The following is an 18703-nucleotide window of genomic DNA, read 5'->3' as shown; positions in this document are numbered from 1 at the left end:
TATATGCTACATGTCCAAATAATAAATGTTCTGGAAGAAAGTTTGGATAAGTACATGCTCACAAACATTTTGTATATAGTATATAAATTCACCTCTGCACTGTACTGAGTTCTAGATACGAGCCAGTGGTCTTCAATGTAGTGTGAAAGTACAATTGGGACACGGCCTCATTCCTGAAATCCCCCATATTACATTGCTCTAACCAATCAGAGAGTCCAAATTGGCCTGGCTTAAGAGGAGGCGTGGTCGAAGTATTTTATTTATTTCCCCCCACTCTTTCTCCTCCCATTCGCAAGAGGCGGGATCCTTCCGACCAATCTCAGCGCAGGGGGCGGGTTTCCTCTGGCCAGACCCTGCGCCTGGGGGCGTGGTCTGACGGCCTACGGAACGGGTAACTGAATCCAGGTGTTGGACTCTGGAGCAGAGCGCCGCTGTTTGGTCCTGCGAGCCTCTGGTGGAGAGAAGGAAGGGAAAATTCATCGCTTTTTGCTGTGGAGAGAAGCGGGGAGACCACAAATATCCACAAAAACATGCAGTCTGAGGGACGCGGCATGTATTCCTCCCTCCACAAGAGGTTAGTTTACTCCTTTTGGGGCTTTTGGAGAGGTTTGGAGGCGTAGTAACTAATTCAGTTGTTCCAAAACCAAATGTAAGCGCTTTTTGAACATGTTAACAGACCTTGTGTTGTGTTAAAGTGATGCTAGACTTTGGTGTGCTTTCCAGCAACGGTTTGTGTTCATTTCGGGTCTGATTTTGTTTTCTCAGAGTTTTGACAGCGTTGATAATTGTGCTCTGCTGCTTTCAGTCAGGGAAAAGTCAGGTAAGTAGGGCTGTTTTTTGCTCTTCCTCTCCTGGCACCGTTACCCATGTGTCGCAACTTGCTTGTTTTTCCATTTTCATGGCCTTTCGTACTTTTGTCTTTTACCCAGAGGCGGCTAATTCAGGTCCAGAATGTGAAAACCTTTCCAAAATTTAAATATCAGCTACCCTAACACCACATCTTATACTTTTCCCTTTTGCAACCTCTGATTTTCTGGGCAATTTCTCGTTTCCACACACTGGTGCATGGGAAATGAATGAAACCCTGGTTCCAAGTCGCATACTTGTAGTGTGCACACTTCTGAGGAGATATCTGCTTGAATAAGACAGGAAAAAGTTTAAGGAAAATACAACACAAAACATAAAAAAAAAAAAATGTATATTAAGAAAGAAACCTGGTGTCACACCAAACCTGTTCCCATCAAAATAAGAAAGACAACACCTAAATTTTCATCTTAGTGAGAGCTCTACTCTTGCTTCAGATCTTTGTTTTTGAAGACAACACTGTGGGTCTGAAAGGATATGGAACTGTCAAGAAGCCCCTACATCACTAAGCATGTTTAGGATTACTCTGAGTGTGAGAGGCAGAAAGTGCAATCAGCATTTGGATGGTTAAAACATGTTTCTCTAGATGTTTTTAAAGCAAAGAAAGGATACACTGAAAACTGAAAACATGACTTTATACTTGGTTATTAAAATTGCTCTGTGCTCTGCTAATAATACAAGTTAATACTGATATGAATGGCATGTATGCAAATGAATTACAGAGCCTTAATTATTAAATACAGTCATACACTTCTAAACTAACTTCCCATTCTCTCAGCTCCACTGAACACACAGGAGCACTTTGTAGTTCTACTATTACAGAGTGTAGTCATACATTATTCGCTCACTTTCACCGTGTTCTTCAATGGTCAGGACCCCCACAGGGACCCCCGTCAGTGCTGCAGTGACATGATGGTGGTGTGTTAGTGTGTGTTGTGCCTGTGTTGGGTGGATCGGGCACAACAGTGCTTCTGGAGCTTTTAAACCCCTCAGTGTCACTGCTGGACTGAGAATAGTCCACCACCAAAAATTATTCAACCAACAGTGTCTTGTGGGCAACAAACCTTGAGCACTGATTAGACTAGAGGACGGCCAAATCGAACACTGCTGCAACAGATGAGCTACTGTCTCTGAATTTACATCTGAAAAGGTGGACCAATGAGGAAGGTATGTCTAACAGAGAAGACAGTGAGTGGACATAGTTTTTAAAAACTCTAGCAGCACTGCTGTGTCTGATCCATTCATACCAGTTCAACACATATTAACACAACACCACCACCTAAGTGTCACTGCAGCACTAAGAATGATTCATTATGCAAATCACACCTGCCCTGTGGTGGCTATGTAAGGGGGCAACCAAAGTGTGCAGAGCAACAAATGGGCTAAAATCTGTAATTGTAGAATTGCAAAGTGCTCCTACATGGTCAGTGGAGCTGAGAGAATGGAGCATGAGTGCAGAAATAAAGATGTGATCATAATATTATGGCTGAGATACCATTCACTATAAGAGTAACACTGTCGATTGTAAACTTAGTCCACAAGTGGTTAGCACAAAATAAACAGTATCTTTTTTTCTCCTCCACAGATATGTACAGAGGGATTCACATACAATGCCCGTGCCAGGCAGTGCATCGGTCAGTAGGTCAAAGGCTTGCATAACAGTAAAGCTGCACTGAAATGTGGATGTGTGACATCTTGTCAGAGGCCTCTGTAGTTGTGTATTAATCTGTAGTTGTTGTCCTTCCCCTATAAGGTATTCATGGGGTTTTCATATGTTGCCACTATTTTGCCCTGTGACGAACAGAAATGGTTAAGCCTTGGGTTGCGGTGGGTTCAGAGCCTACCTGGTATCATTGGGCGCAAGGCGGGAACACACCCTGGAGGGGGTGCCAGTCCTTCACAGGGCAACACACACACACACATTCACTCACACCTATGGACACTTTTGAGATGCCAATCCACCTACCAACGTGTGTTTTTGGACTGTGGGAGGAAACCGGAGCACCCGGAGGAAACCCACGCGGACGCAGGGAGAACAAACCACACTCTTCACAGGCAGTCACCCGGGGGAAACCCACGCAGACACAGGGAGAACACACCACACACCTCACAGAGAGTCACCTGGAGGAAACCCACGCGGATGCAGGGAGAACACACCAACTCCTCACAGGCAGTCACCCGGAGGAAACCCACGCAGACACAGGGAGAACACACCACACTCTTCACAGGCAGTCACCCGGAGGAAACCCACGCAGACACAGGGAGAACACACCACACTCCTCACAGACAGTCACCCGGAGGAAACCCACGCAGACACAGGGAGAACACACCACACTCCTCACAGACAGTCACCCGGAGGAAACCCACGCAGACACAGGGAGAACACACCACACTCCTTACAGACAGTCACCTGGAGGAAACCCACACAGACACAGGGAGAACACACCAAATTCCTCACAGACATTCACCCGGAGGAAACCCACGCAGACACAGGGAGAACACACTACACTTCTTACAGACAGTCACCCGGAGGAAACCCACGCAGACACAGGGAGAACACACCACACTTCTTACAGACAGTCACCCGGAGGAAACCCACGCAGACACAGGGAGAACAAACCACACTCTTCACAGGCAGTCACCCGGGGAAAACCCACGCAGACACAGGGAGAACACACCACACTCCTCACAGACAGTCACCCGGAGGAAACCCACGCAGACACAGGGAGAACACACCACACTCCTCACAGAGAGTCACCTGGAGGAAACCCACGCAGACACAGGGAGAACACACCACACTCCTCACAGACAGTCACTTGGAGGAAACCCACGCAGACACATGGAGAACACACCACACTCCTCACAGACAGTCACCCGGAGGAAACCCACGCAGACACAGGGAGAACACACCACACTCCTCACAGACAGTCACCCGGAGGAAACCCACGCAGACACAGGGAGAACACACCACACTCCTCACAGACAGTCACCCGGAGGAAACCCACGCAGACACAGGGAGAACACACCACACTCCTCACAGACAGTCACCCGGAGCGGGAATTGAACCCACAGGGTTTTAAAGAAAAATATATAACGTAATATGGTGAAAAAATATGAGGAGTGAGATTGATTGGGTTTGGGGATGGCTTTTTTGTTTATGGAAGTATACTCAAGGAAGACGCCACGTGTTGGCCAGCATGTCCTCCTGTGGTTTAATATAGGGCTCAAGCCAGTTTACAGCACCTCCTGTTACTCACATAGTTTATTGGCTAAAAAAACTCAGATATGCTCCTCAGCCTTTTAAAATGCAGTATACTATATGACACATATAATTAAAAAATGTCATTTACAATTTACAAATGACTGTAATTTCTTAGTAGTTACTGAAAAATATACAGTAGTTAGTAGTTATTGAGTAGATTATAGTGTGATGTTTCAGCTTAGACTCATAATTTCTTATGTGAGCATGACTCCAAATTTCTCCTACCAAAATACAGATGTGGATGAATGCCGGATGTTGTCGGACCCTTGCCGGGGAGACATGCGCTGTGTGAACCAGAACGGGGGTTACCTGTGTCTGCCTCGGAGCCTCTACTCTCAGCCTTACGCCAGACCAGAGAGGCCGTCCCTCCCTGAGATCTCCTACCCTGAAACGTCAGTTGGAATTCAGGAGCAGTTTGCTCCTCCACCACCTTTGGGACCTAGACCTGGCCCTGGCCCTGGCCCCAGCTACCCCATTGTAAGCCGACCATCCGCACCATGTCTTCTAGGATACACACTGGGGGAAGATGGCATATGTGTTGGTAGGTTTGCCCTCCTGTTGTTTAGTTGAAGCCAGAGCCAGTTAGGCTACCTCCTATTTCTATAAATATAAGTGCCCTTGGGTAATTTCAATGACTAAAAATGAACACAAATATGCTTTATTTACCTATTATAATACAGTAGTGAGTATGATATGATTAATGTTAAAATGTACATGTTTTTAGTAGTAAATTAATTGCTTTAGTAGCTACTGCAGCAGTTCAATTTTAAATTGTTTAATTTGTATTTAAGCCTTAACACATTTTGTCTGTACACAGTAATGAATGATGTGTAACTGATCTTTCTAAGCCACTGGAGTGAAGAGTATATGTAAACAGTAGTGGGGCTCTGATTGCAGTCCTCCTGAGATACAGTCCATTGAGATGTCTCTCTGATGTCTGTCCGTGTGTGATGAGACTATGCTCTTGTGTTTACATCCTTTTTTGTGTATGTGTTGTGTCTCTGGGTGTCTCAGACAGTGCACAGACACAATAAAGGTCTGGGCTGTATTTTTCTTATATCTGTGGTTATCTGAGGGGCTGCAGTGGGATGGACTAACAACCTAAACACTTTAGCAGAGATTCTCCCTACACTAAGGAAGAATTAACTTTCCCTATTAAGCCAAAAAGAACATAGTTTAAAATGTAGAGTGAGTTTGTAAATGGATGTGTCAATAATAGGATAGATAAAGTATAGTCTTATAATTCTGCTTGGGTATACAAGCAGCCTTATGTCTTTTAATCTGTTACAAAGCTGGTTAACAGTAAGTCAGTAACATGGGGCTGTCATATACTTTCTTTCCAAACTGCAACTAACACAACATCACTGGAGCTTATCACGTTTGGAATAGAACAAGAGACTTGCACTGACTAGCATTATGTTGAGTGATGGGGAGGAGGAGGAGCAAAAGAGAAAGTAGGACAACTGTTCTTACGATGGATGGCTGATGAATCTATGTCTTAAATTGACTTGCATTTCTCATTTAGTTTTTGTTTGTTTGTTAACAAAGAACTGATTAAATAATAGGTAGTTATACGTTTCAATGACTTGCTAGTAACTTCAGCTTTGTAGCTCCAGCACAAGAATAAGGAAAAAAATTTTAGACACCAAACGTGACTTGGCTGATGGATTACATTTGGCAGAGGGAGGAAAACTGGGCTTAAACTTTTCCTGTGGTTCTATGACTTTCATATTAATAGCTGATGGCGATTTGACAATTTGCATTCAGCACTCCAGACTGTATGCTGTAATTTAAGACTGAGAGTGCACATTGCTAATGGAAGAGATGGCAGTGCCAAATGTTTTCTCCGGTTGTCTGTCTGTGTCTGTTAGGGACACTTTCATAGATTTGCAACCCACTACATCCACAAAGGACGTGCTATAAAAATACAAAAGGGCGCGCACACACACACACACACACACACACACACACACACACTTTTTCCAGAGAAATCTTTTTAGGCAAAAGCTACATTCCACTGAAATCGAGTGGAACTGGGTAATAGGGGGAAAGCATAGCCAGATATACAGCTCGAAGTGCTAATTTCAGTTCTGAGACAGATAATCACCTCTTTTGGGGCATTAGGAAAATCTCAGACTTTTAGGTTTTTTAAGCCTTGTTTGGGTAAGCCACAAAAAATCCCGCTCTCAAACCAGAGCTATTTCAGCATATTGTGGCTGTTCATGCCAGCGATGAGGTCATCAGATGTTGTAGGAGAAATCCCATTGGCAGCTAGAGTACTCCGTCATTCAAGGAGGGATTGTGGTGTGTGTGTGTGTGTGTGTGTGTGTGTGTGTGTGTGTGTGTGTGTGTGTGTGTGTGAGTGTGTGTGTGTGTAAGTATGCTAAAAGATGCAATTATAGAGCTGAAACTACGCAGAATGTAAGCATGCTATCACTCATCTGAGACTAATGCCCTTGTGTGCGTGTGTGTGTGTGTGTGTAGAGCACAGGAAAAGCCCTGTGGGGTTGTGGAAGACAAAAACACGCACTGGACCTCACCATTCGCTCTAAACCTGTGTGTTTCAGCCCTGAAAAGCTTTTTATTCTATTGCTAACGTTTTAAGCTTAAATTATGTTTTTTCAAGCACAGTTATGAAAAATGTTTTGATGAAAAATGAAACAATTCTTGTAAAAACATGTACATTTCGTGGACATAATTTATTTCAAATAATCTTTATTTTATAAATTACCATGCACATGTCAGCAACCACCCTTTATTTATTTAATTATATTTATTTAGTTATATTTGGGGTGGCACGGTGGCACAGCAGGTAGTGTCGCAGTCATACAGCTTCAGGGACCTGGAGGTTGTGTGTTTGATTCCTGCTCCAGGTGACTGTCTGTGAGGAGTGTGGTGTGTTCTCTCTGTGTCTGCGTGGGTTTCCTCCGGGTGACTGTCTGTGAGGAGTGTGGTGTGTTCTCTCTGTGTCTGCATGGGTTTCCTCCGGGTGACTGTCTGTGAGGAGTGTGGTGTGTTCTCCCTGTGTCTGCGTGAGTTTCCTCAGGGTGCTCCGGTTTCCTCCCATAGTCCAAAAACACACGTTGGTAGGTGGATTGGCAACTTAAAAGTGTCCGTAGGTGTGTGTGTGTGTGTGTGTGTGTGTGTTGCCCTGTGAAGGACTGGCGCCCCTTCCAGGGTGTATTCCTGCCATGCGCCCAATGATTCCAGGTAGGCTCTGGACCCACCGCGACCCTGAACTGGATAAGCGGTTACAGATAATGAATGAATGAACGAATGAATTTGTCGTTAGGCACCACATGCTAAAGCTTCACCAAACTGGAACATTTGCTTTGAAAGAAACAAATGAGTGAGCTGAACATTTATAGATCATGCATTTTACAAGGCACTCAGTCAGCTGGCATTTGCCAAGTCTAGACTTGATATTTATTTGTTAGAACCCTTACTGGAGCCTGGTTTTGTTTTATCTAGCCACGGTGCTCATACTCTTTCTTTGCTCTTGTGTCTGTATGTAATGGAGTGTGACTGCAGAGTGGTACACCATTTCATGTACTCATTAGCTCCACAGGAGGTCCACAGTGAAGTTAGCTTACAGAATCATGATGTCACTCTAAAAGCTATGCTTCAAAATACTGACTGAACACTCAGTACAGTACTGACTGAACACTGGCTCTTCTTAGTGGAAAAGAGGCATTAAGTTTAGCTGTTTAAGTTCATTAACAAATGTTTGGTCAATTTTGGTAATGTACATCACAATTGCAGGCAGTCTGCCAAGAAATGTTTTGTGTCTGAAATTTACTTTTTCAGCTTTGGGCAGGAACCACAAGGCTAATTCTGCGAAAACTTAGCATAAGCTTATAACTATGAGTTAGCTTTATATGAACAGCATGTCTAAGCCATCAATCAGACTTTCAACTGATACAAATCTATTTAGATTAGGCATTCAGTTAGCATGCTAACTGGTGAGCTATAGGCATTTGTTAGTTAGCTACATTAACCCTGTAATTTCACTGAAGGCAAACTGAAGACATCAAGCACTTCTTGGTTGATTGACTATATTTAGGACCAGAGATTGTTTAAATGAACTGTTTGCTGGACTGTTGCTTTCAGAAATGTCTTATTTACACCCTAATACCCTCATTTTCTTGTTTATTTCACATCTATTGAATGTATAAAAAAATTGGTACATTTGCAGATCTTTAAAACATTTCTCCGCCCCCTATGCATACCAATATGACCACCATCCAATTGTTATATTGAATGCTATACTGTTTCTCGCTTTAATTACACAGTCGAGCTACAGTACTTAAATATTTTAAACAGTGGTGAGGTGTTGTTTGAAGTAGCTGGCACGCCATGAAAGAGGAATACAATTAAGGTGGCCGTACTGAAAAATTCTGTTCATTCTTGCTTTTAAGTATTATCTACTTATTTTAACATAATGTAAGCAACTAGTGTGTTTATTTTATGGCCTGAATGGTCTGTTCTGTACAGTTACTGAGACGACTATAAAGATTTGCCATCTTGCAGTTCATCACATACCTAAAACTGATCTGCAAGCCAAACCAATGGCTATATATTCCAAAGTCACCTCCTTTAAGTCTAGTGTTAATTTGTGTGTGGAAAATTGACTCATAATGTTTTATATGTTTCTCTCTCAGCACCCAATTTATCAATTTTTTGTTTGTTTGTTTAATCTGCCCCTCTGTTTGGTCTCTCACTTTTTTTTTTTGCTTTATCTCGCCGCTCTGTCTGAATGATGAGTGTGGTAATTTCAAGCCTATGCTATGTTCCACCGAATCTGTCTATATAAGGACCTGAAATGAACCTTTCCAAAAACAGCCCAATTCTCCTCGCCCCACTTCACATCTGCTAACTCTGCCTCGCTGTGGTGCATGTGTAACCCACATGCTGTGCCCAACTCCCTTCATTCTTCATGCAAGTGTACAGTTTTAAAGTGATACCAAATCAAAATATTTTGTTTTTTTCCCTTATCCCAAATTGATTCTCTCAGTGTTTCTTTCGTACACCGGAGGCTCACTGAATTTCTGCAGTTTGTGACACCCTGCCTAATAGACAATTGCGTTTTAGACAAAATATTAAAACATTTCTGTGAGGATTTGTAGGCGGTCAGCAAGGACAGTATTAGTGAGATCAGGTCAGGTGCTGGATGATTAGTTCTCATCCCAAATGTATTGGATGGAGTTCTATCATATTCCAGAAACTCCGTTGTGCTGCTCCCATGCTGAGCTTATACTTATATGCAGCTCTTTTTATGCTTTTGGAGATCATTCCAGCAGTGTGTGCACAATAGTATATCCATTTCTACAGTGCATGCACATAATGTAATATATAATGTATATATAATACAGATGTGCAAGAAAGAAAAGTTTAGGCTGACCAGCTATATTTGTGGTGTGGAGGGGAAATTATGTAAATTTGATGTTTCACACAACTATGGCTTTAAGTGCTAGCAGGTGTTTGCCTGAGTTTGTACTGGAATGCGGCTTGATTCTGAACTCCTACACTACGGAATGGCTCCCTCTGTGCCTTCCGCTATCAGTCAACACTGGTGCCTGAATAAACAAGAAAAATTATCTGAGTTCACACTCAGTCACCCCTCTACTCATATGCACACACCCTTTGCTTTCTTTTCAAATTTGTGACTTCACTGTCTGAGAACCGAACAGATTTGAGATTTCCACATAAGGAAATAGCTGGTAACAGGATGCAGAGATATGAAAGAGAGAGTGTTGAGACTGCAAGTTCCACTTTGGCAATTGCATCGCGTAATCCTGTACATTGTTAGTTTTAGATTGCTGGTGTTGATTAAAAGGGTAATGTATTCGAAGCCATGGGAGACCAGCTCAATAGAGTCATAACAATGATGGATTTAACCAGTAGGTATACTCCCAGGGCACAGATTCTCCATTACCGAGCTTCCTTTTCCAGAAGCAATGTTTCCTATGGTCACTATATTTCATTTACAGACAAGTAAAGTGCTATATATTTCATTTAATGACCATTAAGAGTCTTGCCTGTTGAATTCAGGACAAACATTAGAAATAATTTACAGAAGGAAAAACAGTGTTACCTTTAATATTTAAGACAATTTCTGTTGGTTTACCACAGTGTAAAGAGTAGCTGGTCATTTGATGTAACAGTAAAGCTTAGTTTCTGAAACTTTGAGGGTACACTATACCCGTTTTTCCACAAGTTACGACAGTTTGCTTTGGTCAAGATACCACGATGATCAAACAGCACTTTTCTTACCATCTGCACAGCTCTGGACAAAATGTTTGAGCAGTTTTAGCAGCTGCAGGGAATTAGCCTCTGTTTACTGCAAAAGCGAGGTGTGAGGTGCCCAATATGGAGAGTGTAAGCAGCGTTAAGTTCCTTGGTATACACCGTACTGATGACCTCACCTGGTCCCACAATACCAATACAACTATGTGATCTGCCTCTCAGCCCCTCTCCTTCCGGCAATAGCTCATGCAGTGTGATCTGCCTCCTCACATCCCACCAACTTTTACAGATGCAACATAAACAGTATCCTCATGGGCTCTGGTGTAACAGCTGCACCGCTGGTGACCTCAAAGCCCCGAAGAGTGTGGTGAGGACGGCAAAATCCATCATAGGCTACAAACTGGTCTTATTACTGATACTGATAACATTTGACTCTGACATTTTATTATTGTTATTATCATAATCATTTTAACATAAACAAGTTTAACATAATCATTATGTTTGTTTCTTGTTTGTATGTAAAATGTTCCATTATTTAGTTGCTAAATCTACAGAGGAAGGCTTAAATGATCAAAATATCATAATTAGAAATGTACAGAAATACATTAATCACATCTCAAAAATTCTTCTCTTCTTTTCTTTTTTCTTTTCTTTTCTCTTCTTTCCTTCTCTTCTCTTCTCTTCCCTTCTTTTCTCTTCCCTACACTTCTCTTCTCTTCCATTCCCTTCTCTTCTCTTCTCTTCTCTTCCAGATATTGATGAGTGTGAGGCAGGATCCCATCAGTGTAACCCAACTCAGGTGTGTATCAACACAGCAGGGGGCTACAGCTGTTCCTGTTCAGAAGGTTACTGGTTGGTTGCTGGACAGTGCCAAGGTGAGTATTTATCAGTAAGCACTGTCACATAGTATGGAGATAGTTCTCTGTTGATTCTGTGTCAGTTTGTTGAGAAAAACGGGCACACAGTGAAAACCAGGTCTAAGCAAAACCCACAGAGATGTTTTGTTTCTGTGGATTGTTGCCCAAATTTCTGTGTGGGATTTTTTTTTGTTCTCTCTGGTCTCTGTTTACTTCAGCAGGCACGTAACTGTCTAAACAAATAACAAGCTAAACAATTAGATAGAACATTTTTGTACCTAACAATACAAGAACAAAAGCTTTATTGTCTAAATATAGTGTGCAAGATTTCATAAACCTTTTATGGAAAATTATATTGTAGATGGTATTTTTTCATGTAAAGGGTCTTATTTTAACACATATTTAATTAGTTCTGGATCGCAATCGCCACTCCATTTCTCAGTACTTTATACCCCTATAGCCTGCACTTTTGCACTATTGGGCAGCAGTGGCCTAATGATTCGAGAAGATGGCTTAGGACTGAAAGGTCATTGGTTTGATTCCCATGACCAGCAGGAAAATTGGGGGCAGTTGGAGTGAAGGAACAGCACTGTCCTCCTCCTTCAATCCGTGAGTGAGGTGCCCTTGAGCGAGCATAGCTGCTCCACGGGCGCCAGTGATGGCTGCCCACTGCTTTGGGTGTGTGTTCACAGACCCTAGTGACTTGTGTGTGTGTGTGTGTGTGTTCACAGCCACAGATGTGTTAAATGCGGAAGACACATAATAATTGCAAATTCCATTTCACATTTCTCTTTGGCATTGGTCAGCGGCATGAAGAGTGTTAATAAACCTTTGGAAATACAGTGAATGTGATCAAATAAATGTTTAATGTTTGCTTCATTAGATTCTTGTTCTGCCTCAATTGTTGAACACCTGCCCAGCACCACATTTATCTAATGTCAAATTTACACGTGAAAACCCACATGCAACAGCCATAAAGAGAATAAAGTTAGCTTTATTCTCTTTATATCTCTTATTTGTTAAAACTTTTTATTATTTGCTATCTCCAGCAGCAATCTAAAGACTTAATATTCAGACCCCAAATATTAGCCGATCATATCTTTCACCAGAAATACATTTGGAAAAATATCAGATATATATTTCCTACTTATTGTTTAATAAGCTTCCTTTAATCTGATGCTCACAAGCAGGAGAAATCTGTATAATGAAATCTGGTTTAACTCCTCTTCCCATCTCTCCTGTGTTAATCTTCTCCCATCCAGATATTGATGAATGTCGCTATGGTTACTGTCAGCAGCTGTGTGCCAACGTGCCAGGCTCATATTCCTGTTCCTGCAATCCAGGATTTCTTCTGAATACTGACAGCAGAACATGCCAAGGTATACACACACACACACACACACATATACAGAACACAGATATTGTCTTAGCAGTGTGGAGTTTAACGATATTTCGAAATCTATAGTTTTAGATTACGGAGACTAAACTGAGGTCATAAACAGAGTCATATGTCTTGTTAGGATAATGCAGTAGTTCATGAAATTTGTGTCAACAGTGTATCTCTTTATTTTGGTCTTTAAATTTAAAGAAAGCATACAACTGCTTATTTAAATCTTTGTGTATTTCTTTCTTTCTCTCTGCAGATATAGATGAGTGTGAGCTTGACCCCTGCACTCATGGCTGTTTGAATACTTATGGCTCCTTCCTGTGTAACTGTGATGAGGGCTTCGAACTTGCTGCTGATGGGACCACCTGCACTGGTGAACAGAGGGAGGGAAGGGTATATAGAAGGGCAAAAGAAATGAAAAGATGAGAAAAGGAGAATTAGAGAGGCTCTAATTCTTACATATTGCAGTTCATAATGTTCAGGCATTCTGCAATGGGCCAAAACCTGGCAGACAAATACAGTGCACCCTTAAAATCACACAATGCACCACAGTAGGTAGTGCACACACAGGATACTCTAGTATAAATAGAATACCCACAATGTGTTTTGCCATATGCAACAGATTTGCAGAATTATAATGTAATACTTGCATTATGAGTATTGTCTTCAAGAGCAGCATTCTGTATGTGAATCCAGTGAAGCAGTTGGCCTACTATTAGAGTTTAAAAATCTTAGAGTTGGCTTTTTGCTAACTCTCATTTTGCAAGTGCCTTCTGCAGCACAGTTTCAAATGAAAATGTTAATGTTAAATAAAAGAAAATAGAAGAATAAATTTGCCATATTACTTTAGAATATCACTTTAAAACTGTTCTTTAGAGAAGTTAATAATAAATAATACCTCTAAAATAGTAAAAGCTTTAAAAATGCATGACTCAAATTAGGCTATTGTTTATATAATAGACTAAAACTACTGCTTAATTTATGCTTAACAATTTTCTATATGTTGCTCTGATATATGGGACAGCAATTGGACACCCAGTTCGGTTCCCTATGCTAATATTATATATATATATATATATATAGTTTTAATGTAAGTAATAATGGCTCAGAGGTGGTGGTTTCTGTTCTATATATTGTTCTATGAATTACCCCAATATTCACATGTATGGAACAGTAGATAGAGACATTTTTGTTTCCTATCATTGTTTTCTGTAGAGTGCCTTAGTTCTTATGCAGGTTGTTGTAATTAAGGTCCCATCTGTATCATCTAAAATTAACATTCCATGTATTGTTCTCTGGGTGTAGTTCCTATGAACTGTTTTTGTTCCCTGTAATTGTGTTCCGTGTAATGTTCCTGAAGTTAAATGTAAAAACAAATAGCGATTCCATTTTTTGATTTTTGATACATATAACAGAATCCTGTATATTGCCCCTATGTGATGTGATATGATGTGATGATTATTGTTATGAACACTTCAGTAGATATCAGGGAATTTTGAAAGACAACAGTGGATAGAGTTGGGAATTTAAGGAAGGCAGTGAGGCTGTGGTTGAATGAAATGAAAAAAGGAAGACTGGAGAAAATATGAAAATAAAAAAGAGTCTAATGAGAAATCCAAATGGTTATAACTCAAATTAACGAGCTGAAAGATTCAGCAGGTGTGTCGTACGTTTGTCAATCCAGCTGCAGTAAAAACAGGCCGTGTTATTACATATACGTACTTAAATAATACATCAAAAATTAACTTTACAGGAGATAGAAAACGTATTAAGGGTACAATTATTTATTAGTACATAATATTATTTCTAACATTTCCCTCCTCTCTGTTTATTTCAGATTTGGATGAGTGCAGTTTCTCAGACTTTCTGTGTCAGCACACATGTATAAACACTCCAGGGTCTTTCTCCTGTGCCTGCCCACCTGGATATTATGTTTTTGAAGATGGCAGGAGCTGCGAAGGTAAAACACACATTTACCAAGGAAAAAAAATATTTTGGATGTTTCTTAAGGTGCATTTGATCATTTTTAATTCAGATCAAATATATCATACTTACAGAAGCTAATAATGTACTGAGATTAGTTTCTGAATTTTTCTCATTTGTTTCAATGAGCTACAGTTGAATACAACAGTTTGGACACTCTGACACTCCTGGTGTCATATGAGTCACATTCGTTTGTTTTTTTTATTTTTATTTCCATTAACAAGCTAATTTGTTCATTCATACATTTATTCATTAATTAATGTCTTTTTTGTTGTCTTTAACCGCTTATCCAGGTCAGGGTCGCAGAGGGCTTACTCTTGTCTGAATTTAACATCCTAGACAAACATAAATCACATTTTGTTGGAGCCACATTTTATGCTTTTTTCCCCACAGTATGTGGAATTCAGCAAATAAGCCCTAATTCTTCACCTTTAGAAAATCAGCAAAAGAGTAAACAGATTTGCAGTATGCTTTTGTTAGTGCCTACATTTGCCAGGATTGATATATCAGCTTTGCCAATTCATGAATGTATGAGTGTTTAAAGGCATGTGCAGTGATATGCATGCATTAATATTTTATAATAAATATGTGTTATTATATTGTTCTTTTGTTATGTTTAATATTTTATTAGTGCAAACCCTAATTTATCTTTTGGAAGTGCTTTGTAAGCTACTGTAAAACTGCAATTCCCTTCAGAATCTTGTTTCCAGTTCTGCTGAATATGATGATGATGATTCTGATGATGACTGCTAAAAACCATGACTGCTAACTAACTGTTGTGTGTTTGATTTTGAAGACCTCAATGAATGTGACTCTGGTAACAACACGTGTACAACAGCACAAGTGTGTTTCAATTTCCAGGGAGGGTACACATGCCTTGACCCCCTCGTGTGTGAAGTGCCCTACATTGAACTCAGTGACAAGTGAGTCAAAGACAAGCGCAGATTTTTCAGCATTTTCCTTCATTTTTCATAGTGAAAGATCAATTCTTTCTTTCTCTTCATCTCTTTCTCCCCTTCAGTCAGTGTATGTGTCCTGCGGAAAACCCATCCTGCAGAGAGAAACCGTTTACTGTTCTTTATCGCCACATGGACATGTCTTCAGGCCGTAGTGTTCCTGCTGATATTTTTCAGATGCAAGCGACCACCCGCTACCCAGGAGCTTTTTACATCTTTAGAGTCAAATCTGGCAACGAGGGACGAGAGTTTCACATGCGGGTAAATGGAACACCCTGCTTTCAAACTCTCAGTACAACCACATCTTACTCACTCACTCACATGCATTCTCCCTCACACACATTTAGCGTAGTTCTCAACAAAAGGTGCTTTTCAGTGTTTTCACTCAGTGAATCTGGTTCTTTGTTTTTAAATAACATTAAAAATGTTATTTTAAAATGATTTATTATACATGGAGTTTAAATTTATTATTTGTATAAGCTATGGTGACCAGACGACCTCTTTTACCCGGACATGTCCTCTTTTTTAGACTTAAAAAAATGTTACAAACGTCCGTGATTTTTGTTTTTCTAGAGCTTACATAGAATTTTCGAGAAGCGTTTCGTTCACAAACTAGTCCCGCCCTCCCCTACTCCGATTGGTTCGCTTGAGTGAGAAGGGGGCGTGGTGAAGTAGCCTAGACTCTTCGGATTGGACGGTCTGACTGTAGAGCTACCGTTATTGGTCGATAACCTTCTCTGTAAACATTTAATTGGTCAGTCTGCACGTCAGTAGTCCTTGTTTACGTCAGGCAAAGCTCGTGTACCTACCCTTATCTCGAGCAGCTATGCCGAAACGTTAATGTAAGTTCTCGGATGAATTAAAAAAGAAATTCCCATGTTTTTCCATGTGTAGCAAATAAAGGTGTAAAGGACCTAAAAGCACACATAGGTTCAGCTAAGCATACAACGGCAGCGAGGGGCGTGATCTCAGCCCCACCCACCCCTCCGAGACGTGTCCTCTTTTACACCATTTCAGATCTGGTCACCCTAGTATAAGCGCAGTGTATGTTTATGTGCCTGTTGCTTTATAAAGTCTTGTGTACTTGCGAATTATGGCCAGTTGAGGGCGTAGTAGGCTTGTGAAAAATTATTTTTTTTCATTAATGTGCTCAGAAAAGCAGTGCTTAACTAAGAACAGATTCTTCATTGATATTTTGTGTATTTTCAGACAGGAACAGATTCAGATTAAGCACACTTATTAATTTCTTCCTCATTATTTTACTCTAAGAAGCTTTATGGTTCCTGGTTCATCTGTGTGGTTGTTAATTAAGTTACATTTACCTAGCATTGCTCCTGGGACTAATAAGTCATCATTATTCTAAGAAAACCTGTATGAGGTCATGTATCATGAAATATAGCTCACTTTGATTGGTTGGTAAGTGTTTAACTCTCATTCTCAATTTTTATCACAGCAAACAAGCAACGTCAGTGCTACACTGGTTCTAGCTCGGCCCATCAGAGGACCTAGGACAGTGGTTCTTGACCTGGAAATGGTCACGGTCAACAATGTCATCAACTTCCGTGGCAGTTCCGTCATTCGCCTCACAATATTTGTCTCTGAGCACCCATTCTGAGACCCCCGATAAGGACCTCTGACCATCTTTCCACGACCCTTACCTCCATCAGTGTTATCACATAAACCATTAGGCAGCTGTGTTTCTTCATATCAGTTCTGGAATGTATTTTACATCTGTTTTTACATCACCCTTTTTTCAGCCAGTCTGGACTCAAGTGTTGCACCAAAAGGTGCCTTTTTTAATCAAGCCGTGCCTCTTCACAGTGGACATTAAAGGGAACTTACCCCAGAATTAGTCAGACTTTCTCTATAAGTCAAAGCTGGAAATGTAAGCAAATATAAGCAAAGTCACTCTGTTTTTGGTGTGAAATTCACATTTTTTTACAGTGGTGGTGATAGGAACCAAGCATCTCCATTTCTACAAAACATACACATATGTTTTAATATAATATCCACACCCACCAGTGAACTACACATGTTTCGTATGAAATTCTGATGATGAGAATAGTGTGAATATATATATATATATATATATATATAAATATCTAAAAGTTTTTAGTAATCATTTTATGTTATAATTTTCTCTGAGGAGAATTTAATGCAGACATCTGGTTCCGTGCACAGTCACTGTGAAATTCTCATTCTGTTTTCCCCAAAGCATTACGCACCAAACAACTGTCCAGAGCTTGTTTGTATCTTAAATATTTAATTATACAGAATTTTTGTAAATTCTTCTTTAATGAAATCACTGCCTTCTAAAACATCCATATCATCCACATTAACCCCACGCATCCACTCAGAGGGATATTTATGTATTTTTTCTTGAATGTTCTTTTAGCCTTTGTGTCGTTTATCTTCCTCTTAGGGGTTCCCTTACAGAAATATCACAATCTCACAGTTTTCTCTTTCTTTAAGAGGTCTTTATTCTTGTCAGCTGTCTCTATGTGAATTCTTGGCTCCAGTAAACTGTGAAAGTGAATGTTGCTTGTGGTAAAGCCTCAGCTTTTTCCACACTTCCAGTGCCTGTATTCCATCATTGTGATCATCACCATTGTCATCATCACACCCCACCATTAAGCTAAAAGTCATCTACCACATTCTTTGTTTGTTTGTATTTTCCTTCGTCTTTTTGTTTGTTTGTTTGTTTAGTTTATTGTGTCTTTTTTTTCTTTTATTTGTCAGTGTAAAAAGAGAGCCTGGTCACTTGAATAAAGATGATGGTGACCTGAGAATGTGTGATCAGCATCATTTATCAAACTTTCTTTAATAGAATATTAATAATGGTAAAATAGTGTTGAATCTAGAAAAATAAATGTTCTCTAAGGACTGTTTTGCTTCACAGCACACTGCATGTACCTCCATACCATAACTACATTCATTCAGTCATTATCTGTAAGCGCTTATCCAGTTCAGGGTCGCGGTGCGTCCAGAGCCTACCCAGAATCACTGGGAGCAAGGCAGGAACACACCCTGGAGGGGGCGCCAGTCCTTCACAGGGCAACACACACTCACACCTATGGACACTTTTGAGTCACCAATCCACCTACCAACGTGTGTTTTTTCAGCCCCCGGAGGAAACCCACGCAGACAC

General features: G+C 40.5%; 1 protein-coding gene across 1 annotated transcript; it reads left to right on the top strand.

Annotated features, from left to right (window-relative positions):
* The first annotated feature begins 405 nt into the window (after positions 1-405).
* On the top strand, positions 406-18242 carry fbln5 (fibulin 5). Its single transcript, XM_066679268.1, has 11 exons — positions 406-574; positions 766-820; positions 2450-2498; positions 4362-4667; positions 11125-11247; positions 12492-12608; positions 12873-12989; positions 14454-14576; positions 15396-15522; positions 15621-15816; positions 17009-18242. The coding sequence occupies exons 1-11, from the start codon at positions 531-533 to the stop codon at positions 17168-17170; spliced, it is 1419 nt and encodes a 472-aa protein (XP_066535365.1). The 5' UTR covers positions 406-530; the 3' UTR covers positions 17171-18242.
* The last annotated feature ends 461 nt before the right edge of the window (positions 18243-18703 follow it).

Source organism: Hoplias malabaricus, chromosome 8, assembly GCF_029633855.1.
Source record: "Hoplias malabaricus isolate fHopMal1 chromosome 8, fHopMal1.hap1, whole genome shotgun sequence".
NCBI classification, from domain to species: domain Eukaryota; kingdom Metazoa; phylum Chordata; class Actinopteri; order Characiformes; family Erythrinidae; genus Hoplias; species Hoplias malabaricus.
This window is presented reverse-complemented; position numbering and strand designations above follow the sequence as displayed.

Excerpts from the sequence above, each read along its gene's own strand:
- fbln5 (XM_066679268.1), top strand. The coding sequence starts at position 531 with ATGCAGTCTGAGGGACGCGGCATGTATTCCTCCCTCCACAAGAG. Across the intron at positions 821-2,449 it reads TTCAGTCAGGGAAAAGTCAG|ATATGTACAGAGGGATTCAC; the intron begins GTAAGTAGGGCT and ends TCTCCTCCACAG. Across the intron at positions 15,523-15,620 it reads TACATTGAACTCAGTGACAA|TCAGTGTATGTGTCCTGCGG; the intron begins GTGAGTCAAAGA and ends TCTCCCCTTCAG.